Genomic DNA, 27,184 nt, shown 5'->3' with positions numbered 1-27,184 from the left:
GAAAAATCGCATGGCTTCAATAGCTAAGCTCAAAACAGTTCACAAAACATTTCAAGTGTTGAGTTCGCAATCTCAAATTGCGATATTATTATTTTGATTTACGATTGTGTTACAGGTACAAGACCCAGCTTTTCCTTATATTGAAATTCGAATAATAAATAATGTGTTAAGTGCATGGATCCGAGAAAATGGATCTGGGATCTGATCCTATGGATCCTCTTACCTGGTACTCTTACTCTTACCTGGTGGGGCTCCTTCTGCTTCGCAGCCGGTAGTAAGGACTGGAGCAGGAGGAACCCGGATAGGATCAGGACACGCCAGTCACAGTCTCCCCACGATGATGTCCTGTAGATATGGCCAGATGACTGGAAAGTGTGTGTCCTCGTGGTATATGCCATTGGAAAACAACACTTATCGGTATGTTTGCACAAATATCGCGAGTCAGATGTAGTCGTACAATGTGTTACCTAGTGCCTGTGCGAGAAGTCGTTTGAAAGACGACAGATCTGAAGCGGCCACCACGGCCTCTGGCAAACTATTCCAGATAGCCACCCGACGATCTTGGATCAGGATCCGACAAGATCATAGATCCAAAAACGTTCTGTTTTGGTGATTTTATATGATCACACATCATATTCCATAGTGTTGTGGCGCTTATTGACTTGGAAACAATTGGAAACCTGGTTTTAAATGTTGTGCATGTCAGGATCCACTCACATAATAGATCAATGTTCTTGCTTTATCATCAGATTGAGATCCCATGAAATCATAAATCCAGGGTAAATTTGTTGTACCTGATCTGGTGATATCATAGCTCCTAACCCCGGAACCTGCAGAAAAGTTGTTTTTCTATCGCCATTTTGAGTGAATTTGTCGAATTTGATCAAATCATGACCATGTTGATTCCTAGTGGAAAATGGAAGCCTTTTCTCTGTGATAAGTGGACGCGATACTGCAAGTACCATCTTATACCGTTTTTCACCCTTAGTAGCGAGGGCTGCATTTATGCCCATATATAGTCATCAAAAGTCTATTATTGACCAATCCATTTTTGGATCTTCGCCTTGTAGTTTCCCCAACTGAAGTGTCCATCCTTTCAATTTCAATCAAGAGCTCAAGCTGGGTTTGGAGAGTCATCTAGAAGAATGGGCAGCTAGACTGTGTTTCATGGTCTGCTGTTGGCCACAAATCGAATGTTTTGTGAGCTAACAGCATGCCTGATGGGTTGTGGTCATAGGTTGGGTCATGCGACTAATGTCTGGTCACAGCTTTTCATTAGCTCTTGAAGCACAGTAGTTTACAAAAGTGATCCATAGCTGTGAAACAGAGCTCAAATCCTGCCCTAATTACTTTTCAGCTGTCTGGTTTTAAGGTAGTGCCCCTGCCTCCAGATTCATAAATTATGGCTGAGCCCAGGCAAGGAGTTTAAAAAGTAGCTTGAATGTTTTAATTTATGGATTGGCAGCCGGAGTCAGGAGTGCAGCACAGGCTGAGCAGCTGGGCATGTTGTGCAGCATTCACTCAGCCTGTTCAATCAGAATATGGGAGTGCTGAGATGTCAATTTTCAGCATTTTCATCAAATTTATAAACAAGTAACCTCTCTTACTTAACAAACTTCATTCTTCAACCCAGGCCATATATGAGACTTCTTCTGGATGTGGCTGCTGAAACCACATTGTCATACTTCATACTCAAAACCATACTCAAACCAAGCCCAGACCATACTGATTCCTTTAATGATCCATTGTCTTATACTGGGCACCAGAGCAGCCCAAGTCTTGGCTCTCACCACCAAAAATTTGATTTCATTGTTGCACCTACCAGCTGAGCTATGCTAAAGGCTCATTATCTTGCTGGCAGAGTCTCATCACCTGTACAGTGTACAATTCAGCATGATAAGTACCATGATCTTGCCACTTCTGATCAATGTTACCAACACAGTGCTCTTTCATAATTGGTGTTGATATGGGTGCCAATGACCCTTGCAGTCTAGGCCCTGGGGACCTAAAGAAATTATTGTATTTGATACCGACACTAAAGACAATGTCTACTTAATCTTGCTCCCGATGTTTCTTCACAGGTGATGAAGTCAAGATGGATGGTAGTAAGATGCAGGCAGTTTTGCTCCAGCTCCCTCTGATTGAAAATGAGAGGGAGAGATTGAACACCTACTTGGATAAAATAATTGAAAGAGTGAGGAGTCTCATATGTTGCATGTTGCTGTGCAAAATGTTTGTTAGCTGTATCCTTTGCAGCTCAATGTAGTTATGTGTGTTTGCCTGTAGGACGAACAAATTGTGTGCAGATTAAGCATCCATAAAACTCAATGTCTTTGTGTATAGTGTTGTGGACTGCTGTTCTTTAGAGTGCTAGAGAGTGTTCCACCTGCTGATTGTGCCCTGTCATCCACAGACAAAAAGGCTCAGCGCCAACCCAGCAGCAGCGAGAAGCCTGAAGCGCGAAAATGCTGAGCTGCTATGCCAGCTCACAGAATGGGCTGACTTGCTCGAGGATCATATAGCCTCGCATCAGTCGCCGTCACCCGCCGACGCGCCGCCGGGTCCCCCGAGCGTCGCCCCCAGTCAGTCGAGGACGGCCCGCTCGACAACTGACCTGAATGCCACGCTGGAGTCTGCCGTATCGTTCCACACGGCGGCGGCAGGCGGCGGCTCGGTGGCGGCTGGCGGCGGCTCGATGGGACCGGGCGGCGGCTCGGTGGCGGCTGCGGGCGGCTCAGTGGGGCCGGGCGGCGGCTCGGTGGCGGCTGGCGGCGGCTCAGTGGGGCCGGGCGGCGGCTCGGTGGGACCGGGCGGCGGCTCAGTGCGACCGCAGTCCCCTGTCAGTCGCGGCAGCACCACCGAGAGGCCCCAGCGGTGAGTGTCGACGGGCGCCCATCCGGCTGCTGGTGTTGAGCACGTGAAACTTCGGTATAGATCATCATTGGTGTCCTTGCAGTAAATTGCGGTAATTACCTCAAAATATTCCTTTTCGAGTCATTTATTATGTCTCGATGAGGCTATGGTAATCAGAGCTCAGACAAAGTTCCATGGCAACCAGTTTTGAGAGAAAAAAAAGCGTAATACAGGCGTGTAAGTGTCATATTCATTTTTCGTTGCAAGGCACACATGGGCTGGTATAAGCAATACTTCATTTTTTTTGTTTTTCACTACATTGACCTGAGGTTGAATGTCAATATTAACCTTACAGCATAAATTTTTGCATTGCTCGATGTGCCTTAACGCGCGCAAGCACTGGCCATTCTAGCATCCTCGACTGTTGGACGAGGAGGGTGGCTGCGGCCCCTTGTGCCTGTCCGTCAATTAAATTGGATCTTAACAGAAGAGTAAATGTGATGCACTGCACTTCACAAATAAGAGAAAGCCAACGGCTCCCAATTTTGAATTTTCATGTCATCTAATGATGTTATTCCGTGGCGAACAATTCACCGCAATTATCCATGGCCTGGTGATATATTTGTTACGAGCGAGCGAGCGCAGCGAGCGAAGCGAGTCTTTTCAATATAACGGAAAAATCTCAGTATGAGCGGCCCGTCCCGGCCCGGCCTGTAACGCTTTTGAGAGGCTTATATCTCAGCAACCGCTGGACCGATTGGCCTGCGGTCTTTTTTCCTGGGTAGCCCCATCCCTTCTACCCCGTAATTGACTACTTTTGATGCATCTCAGTGACCGTCGTGGTCGTGGCACGTGACACGTGAAAAGTCAAGGGTGTTCAAGCTGTTTTGCAAAAGTAGTGATTTTGAGATGCTCATATCTCAGCAGCTGCTTGGGCGATTGACTTGCGGTAATTTTTGTAGGGTAGCAACATCCCTGCTACCAAAAATAGGATACTCTCGATGCATGTGGGTCACCCCCACTGCACGTGCAAAATACAACAATAAGAGGTGTCAAATTTGTTCCCATTTTAATAACTCGGTAATTACTGGGGCGATTTCGCTGAAACTTGGCATACCGGTAGGCATCCACCAGGTAATGCATTCCCATGTGTTGCGGTTAGGGTGCTACTGCACGTGCGCACGTGCAGGGGGCGCTTCCAGATCTCGAGAACGGCTGGGCCGATTGCGCTCAAATTTGGTACACGGTTGAGGACCAGTTTGTAGGGTGCCGTGCAAAAGTCAGTTTGGACCCCGTTTGCACGTGCGCACGTGCAGAATGCCGCTTCCAGATCTCAGGAACGGCTGGGCCGATAGCGTTCAAATTTGGTACACCGCTAGCGACCGGTTGGAAGGGTGCTTTGCACAAGCCCGTTGGAAGTACCCTCTCGCCCTTCCGCACGTGCAGGGCTCACTATCTCGCTCGCTCGTTCTTCGCCCAAAAGGCGTTTTACTGGTGGTAAAATATGAGTAAAATACTCTCATATCTCAACTGTTTGTTTGTAAATGTGCTACTATCAGGCGCGGATCCAGCGGGGGGCGGCGGGGGCGGCCGCCCCCCCCCCTCCATCCGAAAAGGCGCCCATAGCCCGCGGCAGAGAGGGCGCCCCGAGCAGAAGAGCGGCGACACAGCAAAGGTTGATGAGAAATAGGCCGCCTCCAGCAGAAGTTGGGCTCACCAAGCAGGAGAGCGACGCCCAATTGCCCATTCCCAGCAGATGAGAATCGCCCCAGCAGCAGATGGGCGCCCGCAGCAGAACAGGGGCGTCTTATTACAAGAATAAAAAGATACCTTCTGTTCACGAGGGGCGCCCCTGGCAGCGGAAGGGCACCCCAGCAGGAGAAAGCACCCCCGAAGAGGAGCGACGCCCCAGCAACCGGAGAGAGGCCGCAGCAACATTCCGAGAGGAAGAGGGGCGCCCTGACAGCAGATCGGCGCCCCAGCAAAAAACGAGCCCCATAAGAAGAAAATGGGTGCCACTGGCAGAAGAGGGGCGCCCCCGGCAGCGGAAGGGGCCCAGCAGAAGACAAGGGTCTCCAGCAGGAGAGGGGCGCCCAACAGAAGAGAGGCGCCACAGCAAAAGTTGATCAGAAATAGGGAGTCTCCGGCAGAGGTTTGGCTCGCCAAGCAGGATAGGGGCGCCCCATTGACAATATCCGGCAGAAGAGAGTTGCCCCGGCAGCAGATGGGCGCCCCAACAAGCAGCAGTCGTTGGGCGCCCCCAGTAGAAGAGGGGTGCCTCATCACAAGAAGAAAAGGAGTATATTCTGCACAAAAGGGGCGCCTCTGACAGCGTAAGGACAGTCCCAGCAGAGGGGCAGTACCCCAGAAAAAGGAGAGTGGTGCCCCACTCCGAACAAAAGAGGGTGCCCCAGGAAAAAAAGAGGAGCCCCATAAGAAGAAAATGGGTGCCGCTGGCAGAAGAGAGACGTCCCCGGCAGTGGAAGGGCGCCCCCAGAAGAGGCGTCTCTAGCATAAGAGAAATGCCCTCTGCAGGACAGGGGCACCCCAGCAAAAGTTGGACAGAAATGGGGCGCCGGCCAGCAGAATTTGGGGTCGGCCAACAGGAGAGGGTCGCCCGGTCGCCCCATTCACAGTAGAAAAAGGGACTCCCCAGCAGCAACGGGGCGCCCTAACAGAACAGGGACACTCCAAGTAGAAGTGTGACGCATCAGGAAGAAGAGGGGCGCTTCTACAGAAGATGAGCGTCCCAGATAAGTGGGTTGCCTACAGCAAATTGGTCGTTCTTAGAAGAAATGAGGCGACTCAAGCAAAGTGGTCCTCCACATGAGGGATTGGGCGATCCAAGCAGAGGTTGGGCGCCCCCAGCAGAGGTGAGGCAAACCAGCATAAGTGAGACGCTTCCAGAAAAAAAGAGGGCCATCACTGGGAGAAGAAGGATGCACCAGCAAATGGAGGCCACCTGTTCGCTAATATTTTATTTTGCTAACGTAGCGGCGTCCATCTACGACTTATAACCCGCGCCATGCTGGTGGTCTGAGTTTTCCGCGTCGTGCTGGGGGAAGGGGAGGTCACGCCTCCTCGTCTAACTCGGCTCCTAGGTCGCGTAGCAACACGCGGCAAGCGGTTTTCTAGGTTAGGTCAAATAAGGTCAGGTCACCAAAGGTCATCAAAGGTAAAATGTTGCTTATTTCAACATTTTTCGAAACAATGGCACATAGCTCGGAAACCAATAGAGCTATAGTGCCGCGGTAAAGCGCATTCCATAGCCCTTTCAAATGTGTTTCTGTAAACTGCCCTCAGAATTGACCTCTAGTCAATGGTTTAGCCTCCAGAGGGCAACAACTCTAAAAATAGGAGTTTTACGAACAATATTTTCCTGCAATAGCTTTTGACTCAAGAGAGTCTCGACATAACGTTTACCAGCGTCGCGTTTCTGTCGTCGAGACGCGTCGAAAGGACTATAGGATGACCTTGAAAGGTAATTTTGAGAATTTGACCTGAGGTCAAGGTCATGACCTCACCGAGAAATGTCATGGTGCATATCAGTCGATCCGTATCGTCGAGCTGAACACAACTGAGGTGTTTTTATCGTTCTAGCATGTATCTATTAAAAGTTATTATCAAAAACTGTTGTTGACCTTTCATGACCTGAGATGACCTGTGGGACATAATGAATGGTCACAGGTGCAATTTTCTTATTCAGTTTGTTAATTTTACATGTATCCTAATGCTTGCGATTGTCTAGAATGGCGCTCGTCCAAAAGAGATGCCTTTCAGTTGCCTCCCATAAACTTACTATGGACGTCAAACCCCTTGAGACCCCACTTTTTTGCGATAATTTTTAAATGCGTCAACTCTTGTTGACAATATTCTGGCAATTTGTGTTTCAGAACCTGCCGAAACTTTTATTACTAAGGTATTTTGACGCCAAACGATTATGAAAGGTACTTCTCATTCACTCGTAATGCTAAGATCAATTCAGGCCCGGGCAGAGGCTTGCGCTCGGCCACACTCGAGCCCCGCCACCAGCGCCATCTGCTCTTAATGTCATCTACCAGCGCCCGCTACCGCTACCAGATACCGCCCACCATCAAGCCTGAATGGAGCGAGAGACGCGAGTGACCGGTCGCCGGGCAAGGAGCGCCGGAGGGGTAGGGCGGAGCTTAGCGCTGACGTCATTACGTGGCTCCACCCCATGAGCGCGTAGCCTCTACCCAAACAGCAGATTCGTTCCGTGAAATTTAACATTACGAGCGAATGAGAAGTACCTTTCATAATCGCTTGGCGTCAAAATACCTTAGTAATAAAAGTTTCGGCAGGTTCTGAAATCTGAAACATACATTGCCAGAATATTGTCAACGAGAGTTGACGCATTTAAAAATTATCGCAAAAAAGTGGGGTCTCAAGGGGTTTGACGTCCATAGTAGCTACCTATACCTAATGGAGATTGGAAAGGTCGCAAAACTGACCTGACCTTAGCTCACAAATATCAAAATTCCGAGATATAAATTTCATGAATATTTTTGCTTTCATCAATCGCTGACAGTTTCAAAGCGACCGATCAGTCGGTATAGCAACGGTGAGCATTTTAACTTTCTGGGGTTAGGTCACTTGGCATGACCTGGTGACCTGCCGTTGCACGACCCGGGTCTGACATTTATACAACATGTGCAGAAAAGATGCATGATAAGGTGTGCTAAAAACGGCGGCGCTGCGCACAGCTGTTTTTCAGATATTTGCGAAAAACCTGAGGGGGAGCATGACAACGTCCCCCAGCACGGTGCGGGTTTGACTACTCTCTATTTTGACGACGGTTTGGCGCCCCTTCGTATGAAGCGCCCCCAGATTGCCAAGTCGCAGTGCTGCGACTTGTCAAAATAGTCAAAATAGGGCTATTTTGACTTGCCGCGCCCCTCCCGAAAATTCCTGGATCCGCCCCTGGCTACTATATAGTAGTGTAGTGGTTATATAGTTAGCATACTAGTTAGTAATTATATAGTTAGTGAAGTAGTTAAAGTATATACATAAAGTAGCTTTAGATTCTTTGCTCATTGTGCTGTGGTGCCTTCGCAGCACTCCCGATCCGCACAGTGATTGCACGCGGACTGCGACTCTGGAGACGCCGTCACCGCCGCCGCCGCACAAGACCTGCCCCTCCAAGATCTCCAACAGTGAGGTGTCCTCAATTATCAATCGCCACCTGCTCAAGAAAAGTTTCGGACCTGAAAGTCCGAAAGAAGTGGTGCAAAGGTGAGCGATGTTGCGTTGTCTGCCAATTTGCTTCATATTTCACTCAGTAAGCCGTATTTTGTGCGGTCACGGCCTCACTCTGTCACACGGGCTGTGCGTGTTCACCGTTCTCTGCTCCTGTGCCCGGCCACGACCTCTCACTCTGCCGTGCTGGCAGCGCCTACTCGCCGTTCACGCTCCATGTCAGACCGCCCACTCTGCCGCGCCGGTTCTTCTGTCCACCGCTCACTCTGTCCCCGGTTTTGCCAGGCCGCCGCCGCTGGGTGTCGAGACCAGGGTTGTGTTTTCATTTCACGACGAGGACACCGGTTACACCTACCTGAACCTGTGGGAGGATACGGACTCGCTGGCCAAGCTGGCAGGGGATCTGACGTGAGTATATGCCAGACGCTAATGCCTCGTAAACCGCGCCCGTAAGCCGCAATAAACTCCAAAAGATGGCCTTATCATACTTTTTTGTATGCCTCTTGTGGTCAGCGTCTTTTTTGTTAGGTACGTTTAGTTGATAACAGGCGATGATTATGCCTTTGGACTGTTATAATATCAGGTTGTCTACCATAAATTGCTCCAGTTTCGATGTGTCACCGCGGTGAATCGCCAACTCTCTTCCCCCTGTGATGATGTCTTTTAGGGAGCTGGCGCTCCACCCGGCGCGGATGTCGCGTCTCCCCAAGCAGGGAGAGCTGGTGATCGCCGCCTGGAAGGGCGCCTGGTACCGCGCCAGGGTGACGGACGTGTTTGACAAGTGAGAACACAAGTATTTTATTTTATTTTAAAATGATCTTCATATAATACGTCTTGCTTAAAGGTAGTGTGCCACCTTTGAAAGATTTCCCATTTTATTTTTCCTAGGATAAGAAGCTTCTGTTTTTACATAATATCGCAAAAAAATGGGCCTGGAATAGTGCCTTTTTCGCCTAAAAGTTTATCGGTTTTTCGATATGTATAACAACTGTAGTGGGCTGACCTGCAAACAGGCGTCGGCAACAATCGCGAATGCGGCGCACATGTGACAATAAGCAAAGATCATTATAGAGTTACGACGTACGGGAATGAGTTATCAGCTGTCTAATCGTAGACAACACATTGTCGAGCCTTAAACTGTAAGCCTGTATTGGTATTGTTTCTTTTAATTGGCTGTCGAACATTATTTATGGTTTGAAATATGATTTTATGTAAAATAATTGATATGAAAAAGCCGTCTCTTAAGTTATGACCCCATTTCACCACACGCAAGTGGCAGAACTGACAATGATCAGCTGACGCATTTTTCTTGGCCGAACTCAGAGCGCGCGGCCCGACGCACCACCACCGCACCACAAAGTATGAGCAGAAGCCGCGCCCAAAGCCAGGGCCCCGGTAACGTGAGGTAGCCGAGTCGGGGCAGCGTGCGCTGACCCAAGCCGGGGCCGCAGCTTTGGGCGCGGTCTACCGCATCCCCGCGGGCAGCCCCGGGCTATCACATGACACCGGGAGGACGCGCGGCCCCGGCTTGGGTCAGCGCACGCTACCCCGACTCGGCTACCTCACGTTACCGGGGCCCTGGCTTTGGGCGCGGTCTACCGCACCACCTAACAGGCGTGTTCGAAACCGCAGGAGATGATGATGAACGGGTTTATCGAAACTTGATTGGATGAGCATATCGGTAATAGCGATTTCAGTGTGTGCATTTATTGTTCATAGTGGTGTGAAATGTGGTTGGGGTACGACCGACAACCCGTCGGGGCGAATTTCGCACTGGGGTACTCAAAATTTGAAGAATTTAAGACGTTTCCATGAGTTTTGAAGGTATGGATAAGTTCTAAAAATCCGGTTCTCCTTATCTGGGCCATTAACTCCATACGGTCCAGGAAAGCTGGCACACTACCTTTAAGCTTCACGGCTCAGTTCATTTATGTCATCATAGCAACCATTTTTTTTTTTAGCTGTATTGCGGAGTTAAATGTTTAGTAGAGTTCCTACCTTCCGTTTTGTTTTCTAAGGGCTCCGTAACCCCGTGCGGCACTGTTACATCGCCTTCCCTACTAACCGTCCCGCTCGCGTCCCGGCCGTAGGGGCGACATGAACTCGATGGTGGCTCTGCAGTACATCGACTACGGTAACAGCGAGCACCAGCCGGTGGGACAGCTCCGCTTCCTGCCTGACAAGATGAAGGAGGCGCCCGCCGCCGCCTACAAATGCAAACTGGTCAACGTGAGTACAGAACTGTCTATTGATGATTCTAGCCGCTCGTTTTTTTTTAACTCGGCAAAATGGGCGTTGTTTGAGCTTTGCCCACTTGGCTGCTGTTTTCATTGAATTATAATGTTATATTTTGTTTTCGTATTAGCTCGCGTTCGGTATTATTTATAAATTTATCAAGACGCTAAACCTATATCTAGTCAACTGAATTTGATGCCCTAGCTGCGGAATCGTTAAACAGTCGATATCAAGCACGCTGCCCCCCTCCCCATCTCTGCCCGCCGCCCATGTCTACCCACTCTGACCACCCTCCCCCTTTTTCATCCCCACAGCTGAAGGTGGGCGGCGAGTCGCACTGGCCACTCCAGCGGCGCCTGCTGCTGGCGCTGGCCGACGGACCCGAGTGTCGTCTGAGGGCCGTGCTGCGGCGCTCGCAGCTGCCAGACCTGTACGAGGCGACCCTGATCTCGGGCGTCACGGTCGGTTCCGAGCCCATGCAGGTGGACGTGGTGGCTACCCTGAATGCGGCGCTTCTGATCAACCCAGCCGCCGCTGCCACACAGGTTAGATGGTTGGGTAGTCTTGTGAGATAACAGGGCAGACGGTGGGGTAGTCTGCGTGAGATTGGGCAAGTTAGACGGTAAAGAAGCTGGGAGGTGGGGCAGGGTAGACGATGGGGCAGTTTGGGGGATATTGGGCGGGTCAGGTGGTGACGCGGCTCACGGCTGGAACGGTAACCTGAGAGAGAATGTTAGGCTGGTTAGATGTTGGGATGGCTTGTGCTGCAATGCAGGTGAGCCGGCGTTAGTTTTGACAATATTCGAGCGGCACCACCGACCTTAGGGGGTGGGTCGGTGAGTGACTGAGATGCGTGTAAACTGTGAACGACTTACTGTGTATGATGGAGGGAGGGAGGAACGATCACCGGCACCATTGAATGCTGTCATTGTGATGGCGAAGATGTGTAAATGTTTCCTGGATAGAACTATCTCATAATGGCTTGACTAATGCAAAATAAGTTTCGAAATTGAAGCGATAACATGCCTATATTCGCTATGCATACTCGTAGCCCCCCAAATCCCAATAATAAAACACATTCTGTCTCGTTGTTTATGATCTATACTTTGCACCATCCCTTGCCCAATAGCTCTCAGGGCCTTTTGTGCTGGAGCCGTGACCGTGGGTCAGTCAGACCTCCCGGTAACCAGTTTGTCGTCCCCGCGGCCTGGCAGATCGAGTCGGAGGAGCTGCAGCTGCGGCCGCTGCTGGTCCCCTACCGGCGGCCTGCCGAGCTGTCCCCTCCGGTGTCGGTCAAACCCGAACAGCCGCCGGAGGAGAAGGTACTCAGCTGGCTGGCCGGCCAGACGGCCAGCGGAGCACGCGCTGATCGCCCAACACCCACCAGCCGGCCGGCGACGGCGCGCGCCAGCCGAGACACGGCGGAGCTGAACATCAGGTCAGGTCGCCGCGGAGGGAGGGCATGGTGCGTGCAGATTGGGCGGAGAGAGCTTTGGAAACGGCATCCAGCGTTCATCCGAGTGATAGGTTCATCGCGCCTTGTTTCTTTTTTTTGTGCTGCTGAAGTTAGAACCTAATGCTCGGTGAGATGAAATTGTAAGTGTCAATATCGACTGGAATTGCAGCTGAACGCTTTCATTAATTGGAATTATTTCAGCCACCCTGCCATATCACTACTTTCTCACCTTTCTTAACCTTCGCCCCAGTGGGGGGGGGGGGCATATGTTACCACCCTGTCGCGTTTTTTGCGTGTAAATAAAAAACCGCGGCGCGTAGCGCCACGCCGCTTAGGGTAGCTTTTGGTACATCAATTTTGGACAATTTGTGGAATTTTTGACCCCAGGTCATGTCAGGTCAGGTCACCAGGTCAAGTTAACTGACCAAGCCTAAAAAAGTTTGCAATCATGTCCAGCCTGCAGTGTTTGTCAGAAAGGTTTTAAACTTGGTGGATTGCATGATGTTATGGGCGCCTACAATTTGAATATCTCGGATTTTTTATATCCGTGACCTAAGGTCTGGTCAGTGGCGTGAACTTTCCATTACAAGTCAATGGAGAAAAATGAAAATGCCTCTAGATCCGTGTGTACGCATAGGAACAGTCCAAATATTTCAGAATCACAATGATTTGGACCACCCGTGATGACCAAGGTGTCATTTTTGCTGATAGCCTCTAGAAAGGTCATCCGAGGTCATTTGAGGCTACAAACAGATTTTTGCCAATAACTCGCGATTGGAAAGAGATAGAACGCTGGGGCCTCTAGAAAGGTCATCCGAGGTCATTTGAGGCTACAAACAGATTTTTGCCAATAACTCGCGATTGGAAAGAGATAGAACGCTGGGGATGGTCTCATTGTGTTTGTCTTGCCGAGACGCATCGACTGATATGCAACATGACCTTTTCCGCTCAGGTCATGACCTTGACCTGAGGTCAAATTTTCAAGTTGACCTTTCAAGGTCAAATTATAGTTCATTCGACGCGTCTCGGCGAGAGGAACACGATTCTGGCAATAGAAATGTCGTGGCTCTTTGTTGTCGAAAGTTATTGTCGAAAAACGCTTTTCGTAAAAACAGCTATTTTTGGAGTTTTTGCCCTCTGGAGGCTAAACCCGTGACCTGAGGTCAATTTTGATATGATCTTTTCAAAAGAAGAGTTCAAGAGCTATCGATTGCTTTTCCATGCGTTTTTCTAGCTACCATAGTTCCTGAGATAACGACATGTTTTCTGAAGAATATTATGACCATTGGCAAATTTTGACCTTTGATGACCTCTGGTGACCCCAATATTGCTCTAAGATGAAAAATGACCGAAATACTTTCAAACGTACGCATTGAGAGCTATCGACTGGTTTTTACCGCGTCTTTCTAGCCCTCTTAGTTTTTGAGTTAGAGGTGGGTGGTAACATATGCCACCCCCCCCCCCCCCACTAGGGCGAAGTTGGCTGAGACCGCCACTTGCACTGGGGCGCGGGTTAATATGCCTCCGTGTCTCCCGCTCGTCAGTTTCGCGTCCTCGGAGAGCCGGCCGTCGCGCCGCCACCGTGTGCGCGCGCCGCCCGAGTACAGTGGGCTGCAACTGGTGTGGACAGCGCGTCCCATCGAACAGCAGCTGGTGGGCGACGGGCCGCACAACGTGATCGTCATGCAGTTCAATAACCCGGCCGACTTCTACCTGGGCGTCCGCTCGGAGCAGTTCGATGAGTGAGTGGGGGGGGGGGGGGGGGCTCGTCTAGGCACTGCTGGCTTTGTTTCTACGCTGACTGGGAGTTGGGGGCTTGACCGGTGTGCACCAGTAATCCTCTTGTTGTTTACATGATAATTTACTTTTGTTTTGCTTTTCATTTTCATCAATTAAGTTTTGACAATGCTATCCCTCACTTAATTGGTCGATTCGTTGATACCTTACTGTTGACGTTGGGCTCAACATATGAGCCTGCTGCGTAAGTATTATCTTTATAAATGCCTACCTACATTATGCCGAAGATGTTGCAGTCTCATGGAGCTGCATCTGTCCATCCTGCTTTTTACAAGTTGTCGATGACCTTGCCCATATGTTTTGTACAGGTTCGAGGAGCGGCTGTTCTCCGTGTACAGTCGGCTGCCGCTGCACCCGGAACAGGCGGTGCGCGACGCGCTACTGCCCGGCTCCTACTGGGTGGCGCGCTGGGAGAGACCGGGCGAGAAGACGCGCTGGTGCCGCTGCGTCGTACTGGAGGAGCGCAACCAGAAAGGCGGAAAGGTGAGGGCGGAGCGACGGAATGGTGAGGGCGGAACGGTGGAAATGGCGAGGGCGGAACGGCGGAATGGTGAGAACAGAACGGTGGAATTGGGAGCTGTAACGGCCGAAAGGCGAGGAAAGAACGGCTGAAATGTGAGGAGAGCGGCCGAAAGGTCAGGAAAGAAAGACCGAAAGGTGAGGAAAGAACGGCGGAAGTTGGGGTGACGTCCGTTCTGTCCTCACCAAAAAGGTGAGGTCAGAACGGTGGAATGTTAGGCCATGACTATTTGACCACTCTGAGCGATGAGCCGCATGCGTGCCGATGCGATACCGATGCCAGTGCGTGATATGTTGTGCTCTGGCACCGACCAGCCGAATGCAGCTGCTTACAACCCTGTCGCTGCCACTGCCGCCAGGAGCCTGCCTCTGCCAGCTACCCGGTGCTGTGGGTGGTGTCTGTATAGTGTACTGTATAACCCTGCCACTGCCAGCAGGAGCCTGCCTCTGCCAGCTACCCGTTGCTGTGGGTGGGGTCTGTATAGTGTATTGTATAACCCTGCCACTGCCGCCAGGAGCCTGCCTCTGCCAACTACCCGGTGCTGTGGGTGGGGTCTGTATAGTGTACTGTATAACCCTGCCACTGCCGCCAGGACCCTGCCTCGGCCAGCTACCCGGTGCTGTGGGTGGGGTCTGTATAGTGTACTGTATAACCCTGCCATTGCCTCCAGGAGCCTGCCTCGGCCAGCTACCCGGTGCTGTGGGTGAGGTCCGTATAGTGTACTGTATACTGTCACTGCCACTGCCGGCAGGAGCCTGCCTCGGCCAGCTACCCGGTGCTGTGGGTGGACTATGGCGACACGGACCGCCTGCCGGCCGTCAGGTTCCGGCCGATGACTGAGGAGTTCGCCGCCGAGCCGGTGTTTGCCGTCCACGCCCGCTGCGCCGGGGTAGGTGTCAGCCCTCACGACAGCGGTCCGTTGAGGGGTGTCTAAAATCGCCCACCATCCGCTGAATCATGGAGGATAAGAATAGGGAGAATACCAGCGGTGTGGGACTCCGAGGGCTGACTCGAACTAACTTAAAGTAATACTGTTTAAGGACCGCCAAAGCTTTGAGCAAAACATGAACGATGGACCGTACAACCAACATAAGCTGACCAATATGCTTTGTTAGATGATGTTTTGCATATGGTGTAGGGTGAACGACAATGCACATTAATTTATTGTATGACAGCTGATGAAATCATATCGACTGTCTTTGTATTATTGCCGCAAATGCGCATAGCTAAACACGATGTTAATGGAAACTGGTGCTGAATTAATTATGAAGAAGTACGAAGTGGACTGTTACGTAAACATAGACGTCTATTCTCAGCGGAGAATATTCTTGTTGCGTAAGTCTTGAATGTGCTGAATAACTATTTTGCTGTTGCGCCTTTTTTCCCCTCTGACAAACTTCTGTGTATTGAGCAGTTGAGCACCTGGGTGCGTGTACGGGTGTAACCGTACGTTTGTTTTCAGGTGTACCCGGTGGACGAGCTGGGAGCCCAGCTGGACTCGTACTCGGCTGAGGCAGCCACCACGTTCCGTGAACTGCTCCAGGGGACAGTGTGTTTGGCGGTGCCGGTACCCAGCGAGAGCACTACGTGAGTGTGCCGGCCGTGGACAGGGTACTGGCGGGCTAGCCGGCCTGACAGACCGGGGTTGGTGAGACCGTGAGTGGCGGGCTGGTAAAACCGGAGGGAATCAGACTTGGAGTGGGGGGCTCGTAAGACGGTAAGACCTAATGTGAGGGTCTGGTCTGGTCAGACCTGGGCGATGGGGTGGTCACTGACATGGGAGGACGTCATTGGAATGAGATCCCATCGGGAGTGACGTGGGGAAAATGAACGTTCTGTTCTGTACGCCCTGTAAAGTGATTGTGTGATGTAATTAGTGATATTCTGGGCTGCGTCATGAGTTACCGCGGTAGTGAGGCTGTAGCGCGACCGCGTCTTTGGTGTGACCCGATTTGTCCCCGCAGCGGGTGCCAGGCAGTGCTGCTGGAGGCAATCATAGATGGCTCGGACGACCTGATGTCGGTGACGCAGGCTCTTCTGGAGCTGGGAGTGGCGGCCATGCGTGATCCGGAGCTGGACCCGTCCTTCGCTGAGATTGAGGAGCAGCTGGCGAACGGACACACGACGACCGTACCCTCGGCGACGGCCAGTCAGGAGATCGCTAAGGTACGGACGTACTCGCCTCCCGGGTAGTTGGAAAGGCGGGATCGCTGTAGTGTATATGTGGTCTCAGAACTTTGGAATGTCACAATGTGCAAGTCCAAAATATCAGAGGGAGTGAAGCTACTCTCCGCTTGTTGTTTGAAGTCTTGTGTACCCTTAAATACGTTGGTATAGATTTTGTGATTGCATGAATGCATTTCAAATTCTATTTTTCTTCTTTCGTTCATTACTGAAATGCGATTCGTGCGTGCTCATCAAAATACTGCGTTAAATATATGAACGGGTGATTTCACCAGCCATTGACCTCATTGAACCACGCACGTTTTATTTCGCGTCACCCCGTTCCAACTGCACAAATATCCATGTAGTAATCTGCTCCGGTAAACCATAATTTGTCAACCTCTTATCAGCTGCTGTTAGCGCGGTAGTTCTCCACGTCGTGTGCACCATTACAATCATACCTACCGACTCATTGTAGCACCTCCGTTACGTGTCTCTCCACCCCTCCGCAGTGGGACCCGATGGGTGAGGACTTCACGTCCCCCTTCAACCGTCCGGAGGAGGACGGAGAGGCGGAGGTGGCCGGCCTGACGGGACGCCGGGACCCCGATGACCCGGGCGTGTGTCCCGTGTACGCGTCCGGCCGCCGCTGCTGGGACGGCATCGCCTGCCCCAAACGACACGTTCGAGGCGGTGAGTAACAGACGCGCCGAGGGGGGGGGGGGGGGATGGTGACTGGAGGGGTTGTTGGTGGTGCTGGTTGGATGCTATGTTTGATGTGTAGATTGGGGTTTGACCAGACATGGGATTTGATCCATGCCAGATTCCTTCAGATTTTCCTGCATACTGGTATGTTTTTAGTTTACCTTCTGCAATTCACTATTCGCATATTGATAATGCCCGGTCCGTATGATTTTAGCAACTTTATGGTGTACCTGTAGTCCGTTTTAGTTCAGTTCGACTCCTGAAGTTAGACACATGTTTTCACCGAAAGAAGTTTTTTCTCGCCTTTTGCTGGCTGGCTGGCGATGAGACGTTTGTTGTGCTCGATGTGTCCCGCCCATGATGATTTCATCCGCTCCCTTGCCCCTCAGCGCCTCCCTCACGCCCCCCCCCCCCCCTCCCCCCGGCCTCCAGGTGACCAGGAGCCGGTGACCGTCCTCATTCACTCGGCCAATCCGGAGCCAGTGGTGGTGCCGCGGATCGGCTCCACCGTCTACGTCAAGGTGTCGGCCGTGCTGAGCCCGGACAAGTTCTACGTGCAGCTGCCGTTCGGCGCCATACCCGCCCAGGAGGTCAACAGCGACCGTGAGTATTTCGGGAGAACGGCAGCAGCGGCTGTCTCAATTTTGAGCAGTCTGTAGCCAGACAGGCTTTGCCAATACTTACTGGAGAACGGAGATACGAGTACTTGGTGTCTTAGGTATATTATTTGATATTTGCGGGTGGCATTGGTGGTTGTCGACTCTCCTCCGTGAGTTCTTGTGGGAAAAGCTACTTGTTTATGTGTGCTTTGTTTCTATAGAAAAAAATTGAATGTAAGAGTATAAGGATGTAAGACTTACGTCTTAGTCCTACGCCACTGTGTCAGAATAATAGCAACAACTTTGGCCTGCACTGACATCTAAATGAAATTATAACATTTCATTATATTCATTTTTAAACCAAAGTCCCACAAACTCTTATCCTACCAACACAGAGTCCGACCTATGCCCTTCACTCCGCCGCTATCGGTAGCTTGATCTGGCCACCGTGCCACCCGACACCGCGCTGTGCCGCTCCCTGCACCCGGCCCCGCCCCGGTCCTAGCAACACCTGAGTCCTGCGAGCTGCTGCGTGCGCTGATACCGTATCTGATCCGCTCCCCCGAGATTTATTTGAGGGTTTGGCGCACAGTACGGGTGTCGTGGCAGCGCTATCGATAGTTGATTTGATAGTTCTAGTGTTATGAAACTGTTTGTGCCGGGTGGCGTTATCGCTGCTCACGTGTCAACACTGCGTTTCAATTACATTGTTAAGGGACTGATATATAATTAAATAGCGTGCATCATACTCAGTCTTCGATAATGCAGTATCATGACAACAGCTTGGCTTGATATTGTTGTCTGGCGCTCTGGCAATGCCGCTTTGTGAATCATCTTTGAAATGACTGACGTCCTAAGCTTATCAATGTCCTTTAACGACTGTCAAAACGCTAAGTCATGTGGCCGGCTTCACTGTTCACATGTTGGTGTACGTGATCGCTCGTACTTCTTACGACTTTCGTCGGATTTGTGCGCTAACTAGTTGTCAGGTAGCTTCGTGGCATGTCCTTGTGGCCAGTCCCTCCTCGTGTGACCTGTCCCATTGTTCTTGTGACCAGAATAGTTCATGTATGTACCCGTCTCTGTGACCCATCCCTGTGACCTGCCCTGTGACCTGTGACCTTTGTGACCTCTCTCTTCTCGTGCTCAGACGCCGGGTACCGACGCCGACTGGACATGGACGAAACACTGGAGTCGCTGTCGGCGGCGATGGCAGCGGCGTACCGGAGTTGCGGCCGGCGCCACTACAGTGCCGCCTGCCGGCCGGCGATCGGCGAGGTGCTGGTGGCGCCGTTCCAGGGCGGCTGGCAGCGAGCCATGGTCGTGGACCTGGCCGATGAACCCGAGACGGACCGGCTCTCTGTGGAGGTGAGTACCGACTACCGAGTCGGACCTGCTCCCTGTCGTGGAGGTGAGCTAGAGTCGGACCGGTAAGTTAGAGCCGGACCGGCTCACTGTGGAGAAACAGTCCGACCCACGCACTGTGGAGAGTCGAACCGGCTCGGCGGCTCACTGTATAGAGTCGGACAGGCTCACTGTATAAAGTTGGGCCGGCTCACTATGTGGAGTCGGATAGGCTCACTGTGGAGAGACAGACTGGCTCATGTAATAACTGTAGGGAGTCGGACTGGCTCACTGTAGTGACTCTGGAGAGTGGAACCGGCTCACTTGAAAGTCGCACCAGTTCACCGTCAGAGGAGTCGGACCCGTTGAGTTAAGAGTCCGGAGTCGGACCGGCTCTTGTTGGAGGCGAGTTCGCCGAGTTGCACCGCGCGGGATCCCATACTGAGCCAGTTTATACTCTGGGCTGTGGACGAGGGCTACGCTGAAGGCTGCAGGATGCGAGCTTCTGTTGCTGCAGCGTAGGTACTTGACAATCATAATATGTCTAATATTTGTATTTGTAAACATAACCAATCGGTATGATCAGTCTGTTGAACATCGCGTAAATTTCTGACACATTTAGATGTTTCGTTGGTGTGTCTAGTGGCTACTCAGTTTATTAACAAAATTGTTTTCAATTTGTTTGGGTGTTGGCAATGCGCATTTGTCGTAAGCTGGTTGAAGCATGTGCCTTTTTTAAGTGCTTGTTTGCCGTTTTACTGCAACTGTTTTCAGTTCTAAAAATTTGATGCTTGCAAAAACACTTTTTGTTTCTCTAATGGTTTGTAAAACGGAAGAAACCATAAATTAAATTGAAGATTTAGCATTCCGTACAGTGAACGAAACCCACATTAATTATGCCACCCTGCGTCGTGCCCTGGCACGTAATTCGAATAAAAAAGACGAACAATAAAGTAGCCACCTGAGAGGCGGGGCACGTACTCGGAAATTTCCATCATTCACTTTATGGATATGACTGTCACAAACAACGAATGGCGTGTTAGAGGAAAACGCCAAAGAACACACGTCACACGCAAACCTGCGCGTGAATGGTGCTCGTGGCTTGTTTCTTAGTTTTACGTCCGTTCCATGTGATGCGGGTAAACACCAGGAACAAGTCTGTTACAAGCCCTTGATGAGTGTGTGGCTGCGTTTGCGACAGGTGTTTCTGGTGGACCACGGTGTGACGATGGCCTGTGACGCCAGCGAACTGAGGGAGATGAAACAGGAGTTCAACCTGCTGCCGTACCAGGTAAGCGAGCCCCGCTGAGATCTATTGTGCCCTCTTTGTTCTCTCCATTCTCTCTGAATGTGATGCGGGTGAAACAAGAGTTCAATCTGCTGCCGTACCAGGTAAGCGAGCCCCGCTGAGATCTATTTTGCCCTCTTTGTTCTCTCCATTCTCTCTGAATTATTATCATAGTAACTGGCACACCCGAGTGGATTTGGTAGTGACAGGAAGCGGCAGTGCTGCCACGGAGACGGCCAGGCTGGCGTTCACAGTGCAGTCTCAGAGATGTGACTGCCGACTGATGACTTTGACTATGACTAATGACTGATTTGTGTTGACTGTGAGACTGACTGTACGGCACTCTCTGCCGGCAGGCGGTGTCGTGCTGGTTGAGCTGTGTGGCTCCGGCCAGCGGTAGCCACTGGTCTCCAAAGGCCATCAGTCGGTTCGTCAATCTGGTGAGTCGGCCCTGTCTGCTGGGCGCAGTGACGGGTCGCCGGCCGGACGGACAGCTCGAGCTCGACCTGTACGACGAACACCGCCACCTGAGCGAGATTTTAGTCCGCGAGAGACTGGCCGTACGCGTCCAGCGCGCTCCCCAGCCGGTCGGTAGAAAGCTGCTGCCGGTGTAGGCAGACCCCGGCCGAGTCGGCACTGCCGCTAGGCCCGTACAGGGGGACGTGATAATGGCTGTAAGATAGGTGAGAGACGCGTGAGAGAGGTCAAAAAGACGCGTGAGAGAGGTGAGAGGCAGTGTGAGACGTGCAGGGTGTTGATATTAGGACGTAGGAGCTGGGCCTGCCCGTTTTCGTGATAACTGCCTTTGCCACTTGATATTACAGTGCCTTAGTGAAGAAGTAAGCGTCACCCTAGTCTGAAGGTGAGTTCAGTGCTCTTGCAGTACCGTGATAACGATATAGACGCTCCCCAGCGCAGGCGTCAGCGCGTTGTCGGCAGGCTGTTTGCCAGCTCCTTTACTCAAGGACCAAGTGTGTGTTTCCAGTGAGGAGTCGCATCTCCCTGCGGAGCTCTGAGTTCCCTTTCCACTGAATATCATGTTGTGTACATTATGAGGTTACGTCATAAGCACAGAGTTTTCATTTTTATATGAAATACACGTTTACCTTTACAAATATTCATTGTTATCTTGTCGTTCTCGGCTTCGGAAAATCATTTGCATGGACTGAATACGATACAGAACAGTGATACCGTACCAGGCTATCGCACGGTGCAGTAATCATTTTATCCTATAGCGTTGCTGGTACAATTTACGTGTGAAGCAAACGCTGATCTCATGTTTGTAATACTTTTACGGAAAGAATTGAAGTTATCTTAATCAGTATTTTATAGGCGACAGCCGCATGTTTCGGGCTAGACGACACAGTTTCAGTTTTTGATGCTGGTAAAATAGCTGATTTGGACGAGCATTTAATCTCCGGTAACATATCCTGCCATTCTTGGTAACAGTTGCCAACGCATCACACAGTAATTTAACGATCTTTAAAAATGCAGCTTGTCAATGTTTGCTTGTCAATGTCATTCGTGACTCGGTGCATAGTCATCATTGTTGGTCCAAGCAGTAGCGGCGGAACACCTTCAATTAGGGGGGAGGCATTGCCGACTTTTGATCCCATTCTTTCCATGCAACGCCCATAGGGCTGATGTTAAAATGCCCAGGTCAAGGGGGGGGCACGGTGCCCCGGTGCCCTCCCCGTTCCGCCGCCTATGGGCCCAAGGCCCTTGCTTGGTTGGGTGGAATGTGGATAGCATCAACGATTCCTCCTTTGCATTCGGCAATAGACGGCGCCCACATCTCACTGGCATCTTGCTTGCTGAGAAAATAGAAAAATCAAACATAGCCCATGACTTCCACTCCACATCTGGCCGAATTGAAGGTCGTTTGAGGGTGTACCGTGCGTTTCATGATCAAGTGCATTCATGTTGGAGGTGTGTTAGACTGTTAGTCTTATCAGCACCATGTCTCGAAGGACATGCCCGACATGTTATCAGCTGGCGGTCAGGAACCCGCGACGCACTCGCAGGGAGTGCAGTCGACCGTCGACGGACGCGGTGGTGGCAGGGCAAGGACTGGGGACTACAGGCGTCTGAAGGTCGGAGGATTGTATTAAGTCGCCCCTTGGAGGTCAAAGGTCTGCAGTTGGTCGCCTTCTGAAGGTCGAAGGTTTGCAGTCGGTCGCCTTCTGAAGGTCGAAGGTTTGCAGTCGGTCCCGTGCCGTCTGTCGCTGAGAATGCTACACTTTGGCGCCGGTTGTCGTGTTAAAAGTTGTCAGGTGATGTGACATCGAGGTCCACCAGCCCATCGAAGTCTCCTCAGCCATGCAGCTGGACACCGGATACATGGTCGAGCAGATGCTCGGCATGTTCTACATCAGGAACGTGACGGCGTCGTTCGTCCCGCCACTGGAGCGGCCGCCCAGCTATCTATCGCAGGCGCTGCCCTGGTTCCTCATGCTGGTGTTTCTGGAGGCGGTGTTTCTGCGTCTGAAGGGACGCCAGTGGGATCTCAGCGACGCCGCCGTCTCCTCCTCACAAGGTCTGGCTCAAGAGGCCGTCCGTTACACCCTCCGCGGCTGCGAGGGCTGGGCCTACGTCTACATTTGGCAGCACTATCGCTGGTTCGACGTGCCCTGGGACTCGCCCGTCAGCTTCTGGTTCACCATGCTCGCTGTCGACCTGGGCTACTACTGGTTCCACCGGGCCTCGCACGAAGTGAACCTGGTGTGGGCGTCTCACCAGGTGCACCACAGCTCCGAGTACTACAACCTGTCCACCGCGTTGCGACAGTCGGTGGTGCAGCACTACTTCAAGTGGATCGCCTACATCCCGCTGGCCATCATCGGCGTGGCGCCGTCCATGTTCTTCACCCACGTCCAGTTCAACCTAGTGTATCAGTATTGGATCCACACCGAGGTGGTCAAGAGTCTGGGACCGCTGGAGCACGTGCTCAACACACCCTCCCACCACCGCGTCCACCACGGCTCCAACGTCAAGTACCTGGACAAGAACTACGCCGGCGTGCTCATCATCTGGGACCGGCTGTTCGGCACCTTCTGCTGGGAGGAGGAGACGCCCACCTACGGGCTCGTGCACAACATCGAGTCGTACAACCTGTGGACCATCCAGCTGGCGCACTTCCGCTGGATCGCGTCCGACGTGCCTCAGCAGGTGGGCTGGCGGAACAAGTTGCGCCGTCTGGTGTGCGGCCCCGGCTGGGTGCCCGGCACCGGCCGTCTGGGCGACTCTAGTACGTTCCCGGAGCCGGACCCGGCGCGGCGCCGGTTCGACACGGGCCGGCCGCTGTGGCTGCAGCTGTACGCCACGCTGCACCTGCTGCTGCTGCTGGCGCCGTCGGTGACGTTCGCGCAGCAGCACCTGGCGCTGCCGCCGCTGGGCGTGCTGCTGTACAGCGGTCAGCTGCTGCTGGCGCTCAGCTGCGTCGGCTGGCTGCTGGACGGCGCCGGCTGGGCGCCGCTGGCCGAGCTGGTGCGCTGCGCGCTGGCGCTGGTCAGCCTGGCCTGGGTGGGCGGCCAGTACCCGGCGGCGGCCGTCACCGCCGGCAGAGCCGTGCTCGCCGGATCCATGCTGCTCTGGCTCGGAGCCGTCTCCCTCGGCGACGGAAAGGCCAAGGCCAAGGCGCAGTAACGGCGCCTCGTGCTGAACAATGCTAACAACTGATGAAAACCGTGTTTCTGATTGTTACAAATATGAAAAATGAAATGAAACTAAATAAGTTATCATCAGAAGAAAAACTATACGTTGGGAGGATTTTTTTCATTACCGAACGAGTAGTTTTTTTTTGCATTTTTACGTTCCCATCTGCACCTCCCACTAAAAACTTTTTTACACACACGACACTCGTGAATAAAGATATTTCCCCACAAAATGTGTTTTATCCCCCGCCGTTTTTTCTAGTTAGGATTTTTCTGGGGAGGACACACACGACAGGTACCTATTGGTTGGTGGATGGGAACATGGGAACACCATTGCGACGCGCTGGGAACAGCAGCCCGATAGCTAGGCGATCTTTTTAGAATCTTGTGTGCATGTTCTTGCCTTGTTGGTTTTGGGCTGAATATACTACTAGCCCCTGTTTGAACAGCTACAGTAGATATTTTTCCTGATAAGGGCTTGGAGCTCTAGATTTCTCGAGGTTGGTTGTTTCTGCAATCTGTTGAGACGTCCGATTTTTGCGTTTTTGGCAGACTCTATGGAGAAACAAGAAATATGGTTTCCTGCCGTGAAAATTTTATCTTCCGTAGTAACTTTTATTTTAGAAGGAAACTTGTACGACATCGATTTTCCCAGCATCGTATTTCTCTCGTCAAGACACGTCGAAGATTTCAGATAAGCGGACATTATATTGGCATTTACTTCACAGGAACGCGTCATAAGGCTATACCTATAAACAAATATCCATGTTTGGTGAGGTCTCTGGCTCGGCGGCAATCTTGTATTTGTCTCTTCTCTCCCTTGCAATAACGGGTAGCGAGTGGTTCTGCTACTGCGCCTTGGTCTTGGCCTTTCCGTCGCCGAGGGAGACGGCTCCGAGCCAGAGCAGCATGGATCCGGCGAGCACGGCTCTGCCGGCGGTGACGGCCGCCGCCGGGTACTGGCCGCCCACCCAGGCCAGGCTGACCAGCGCCAGCGCGCAGCGCACCAGCTCGGCCAGCGGCGCCCAGCCGGCGCCGTCCAGCAGCCAGCCGACGCAGCTGAGCGCCAGCAGCAGCTGACCGCTGTACAGCAGCACGCCCAGCGGCGGCAGCGCCAGGTGCTGCTGCGCGAACGTCACCGACGGCGCCAGCAGCAGCAGCAGGTGCAGCGTGGCGTACAGCTGCAGCCACAGCGGCCGGCCCGTGTCGAACCGGCGCCGCGCCGGGTCCGGCTCCGGGAACGTGCTCGGGTCGCCCAGACGGCCGGTGCCGGGCACCCAGCCGGGGCCGCACACCAGACGGCGCAGCTTGTTCCGCCAGCCCACCTGCTGAGGCACGTCGGACGCGATCCAGCGGAAGTGCGCCAGCTGGATGGTCCACAGGTTGTACGACTCGATGTTGTGCACGAGCCCGTAGGTGGGCGTCTCCTCCTCCCAGCAGAAGGTGCCGAACAGCCGGTCCCAGATGATAAGCACGCCGGCGTAGTTCTTGTCCAGGTACTTGACGTTGGAGCCGTGGTGCACGCGGTGGTGGGAGGGCGTGTTGAGCACGTGCTCCAGCGGTCCCAGGCTCTTGACTACCTCGGTGTGGATCCAGAACTGGTACACCAAGTTGAACTGGGAGTGCGTGAAGAACATGGAAGGTGCAACGCCAAGGAAGGCTAGCGGAAGGTAAACACACCAGCTGAAATATTGCTGCACGACTGACTGCCTCAGCGCCGTCGCCAAGTTATAGTATTCAGAGCTGTGGTGCACCTGGTGAGATGCCCACACCAGATTCACTTCGTGCGAAGCCCGGTGGAACCAGTAGTAGCCCAGGTCGACAGCGAGCATGGTGAACCAGAAGCTGACGGGTGAGTCCCAGGGCACGTCGAACCAGCGATAGTGCTGCCAAATGTAGACGTAGGCCCAACCCTCGCAGCCGCGGAGGGTGTAACGGACGACCTCTTGCGCCAAGCCTTGAGACGTAGACACTGTAGCGTCCGCGAGGTCCCACTTACGCCCCTTCAGACGAATCAGCACCGCCTCAATCGCGATGAAGACGAAGAACCAGGGCAGCGCTTGCTCGATGTAATTCGGGGGATCCTTTGTCGGCGGGACGAACGACGCCGTCACGTTCCTGATGTAGAACATGCCGAGCACCTGCTCGACGTATTTGCCGACGTCCGGCCCCATGGCGAAGATGTGATTCCCTGACTCTGGCGCAAGATGTGTGTCCCTGACTCTGGCAACGTCCCACGGACCGCCTGCAGTCACACCCACCGCCAGACGACGACTGGCTCCACGACTGGCTCCGGTCGCCTCGCTCAACGCCCGGCTCGCCCGCGCGATGACCTTGTGATAAACAGTTGATAGAGCAGAGGCCCGCCTCCCACTTCATAAACACTCCACTCATGAGCGAAAAAAAGCCGATAAGACAGGACTGTGACCGATAGGAAGTTATTGCTTCATCTGAAGCCTGAAGCTCAGGTCCGATTGCCTCCCAATCGAATTCGGATATATTCGTATATTGTATATTTGGATTAGCTTGTAAACACACTGCTGCTTAGGAAGGTGCGGCTAACTCCGTCACGTGTCTCGAAGCGCTTTAGCGGCGCAGGCTAGTGGGCAGTGGCGTTGCCGTTTTCTATGAAGTGTGATGGAGGTGTGTTACATAACCTGCTAAATTCAAATATGGCGCACGAAAGTTTGTGTTTTGCTACAAATTGGTATGTTATGGTTAAAGGATTCACTTATGACCCTCTATGCCCTATGTTCATTTCGTCGTCGCATTGAAGAAATCGACTCCAAATGCTTTTGGTGTCCATCAAATGTTCAACTGTTGTCTGTTTGGGTCTTGTACAGCGGGTCTATTGCATGCGTTAGATCTCCGCAAATAGGGAGGTAGGTACTGCATGCTTTTTCAGGTTTGCATGTATTTGAATTCCAGATAAATATTGCTGGGTGGGTATTTAGGAGCTCTGCTATATTGAGCATTAAGTCCTTAAAATGCCTATGGGCAGGCTAGCCTGCTCATAAGAATAAGCACGTCTTAAAATTCAGAATGTCTCTAATCTCCATGTGCAGTGTGACCCTCTCCTGAGTTCGCGCGAGATATCAGTCTGTGATATCACGAGGCATGGCATGACATATGCAGCTATTATTCCTTTTCTCCAATTCATATAGATAAATCAGGTGCAGAAGATTGCTTTCCAGGCATTCCTTGTACCTATGTGCCAATGGTCAACTATACGCCGAGGACAAATATGTTGGATCATGTCATGTAGGGGAGAGTGGGGTGGGTTGTATCAGTTTTTACTCCGAGACCCATAACCTCGTAACTATCCGTGATAAACTCATTATTTCCATACTATCT

At 52.1% G+C, this 27,184-nt stretch overlaps 3 protein-coding genes across 4 annotated transcripts; 2 read left to right on the top strand and 1 right to left on the bottom strand.

Annotated features, from left to right (window-relative positions):
- The first annotated feature begins 11 nt into the window (after positions 1 to 11).
- LOC122386866 lies at positions 12 to 21,294 on the top strand. 2 transcript variants are annotated; one of them, XM_043376544.1, is made up of 19 exons: positions 12 to 115; positions 2,082 to 2,194; positions 2,414 to 2,874; positions 7,930 to 8,106; positions 8,356 to 8,478; positions 8,738 to 8,851; positions 10,161 to 10,299; positions 10,620 to 10,850; positions 11,520 to 11,743; positions 13,306 to 13,503; positions 13,867 to 14,041; positions 14,830 to 14,967; positions 15,541 to 15,665; positions 16,043 to 16,244; positions 16,754 to 16,934; positions 17,379 to 17,549; positions 18,696 to 18,913; positions 20,091 to 20,180; positions 20,534 to 21,294. In XM_043376544.1, the coding sequence occupies exons 2-19, from the start codon at positions 2,096 to 2,098 to the stop codon at positions 20,789 to 20,791; spliced, it is 3,324 nt and encodes a 1,107-aa protein (XP_043232479.1). In that variant the 5' UTR covers positions 12 to 115; positions 2,082 to 2,095; the 3' UTR covers positions 20,792 to 21,294. The 2 variants fall into 2 exon arrangements, with proteins under 2 accessions (XP_043232479.1, XP_043232480.1); XM_043376545.1 differs by lacking the exon at positions 7,930 to 8,106.
- A 927-nt stretch (positions 21,295 to 22,221) lies between these two features.
- LOC122386864 (alkylglycerol monooxygenase-like) lies at positions 22,222 to 24,057 on the top strand. The gene has a single exon (XM_043376543.1). The coding sequence runs from the start codon at positions 22,497 to 22,499 to the stop codon at positions 23,820 to 23,822; it is 1,326 nt and encodes a 441-aa protein (XP_043232478.1). The 5' UTR covers positions 22,222 to 22,496; the 3' UTR covers positions 23,823 to 24,057.
- Positions 24,058 to 24,518: 461 nt separating this feature from the next.
- Positions 24,519 to 26,126, bottom strand: LOC122386863 (alkylglycerol monooxygenase-like). The gene has a single exon (XM_043376542.1). The coding sequence runs from the start codon at positions 26,002 to 26,004 to the stop codon at positions 24,679 to 24,681; it is 1,326 nt and encodes a 441-aa protein (XP_043232477.1). The 5' UTR covers positions 26,005 to 26,126; the 3' UTR covers positions 24,519 to 24,678.
- Positions 26,127 to 27,184: the final 1,058 nt, after the last annotated feature.

The sequence above is a fragment of the Amphibalanus amphitrite genome, unplaced genomic scaffold (genome assembly GCF_019059575.1).
Source record: "Amphibalanus amphitrite isolate SeventyFive unplaced genomic scaffold, NRLGWU_Aamphi_draft 000265F_arrow, whole genome shotgun sequence".
Lineage (NCBI taxonomy): Eukaryota > Metazoa > Arthropoda > Thecostraca > Balanomorpha > Balanidae > Amphibalanus > Amphibalanus amphitrite.
Note: the sequence above shows the minus strand (reverse complement) of the source record. Positions and strands in the feature narration are given on the sequence as shown.

Coding starts and splice junctions, on each gene's coding strand:
- LOC122386866 (XM_043376544.1), top strand. CDS start 2,096: ATGGATGGTAGTAAGATGCAGGCAGTTTTGCTCCAGCTCCCTCTGATT. Junction 8,479..8,737: donor AAGCTGGCAGGGGATCTGAC/GTGAGTATATGC, acceptor GATGTCTTTTAG/GGAGCTGGCGCTCCACCCGG. Junction 11,744..13,305: donor ACGGCGGAGCTGAACATCAG/GTCAGGTCGCCG, acceptor CCCGCTCGTCAG/TTTCGCGTCCTCGGAGAGCC.
- LOC122386864 (XM_043376543.1), top strand. CDS start 22,497: ATGCAGCTGGACACCGGATACATGGTCGAGCAGATGCTCGGCATGTTC.
- LOC122386863 (XM_043376542.1), bottom strand. CDS start 26,004: ATGGGGCCGGACGTCGGCAAATACGTCGAGCAGGTGCTCGGCATGTTC.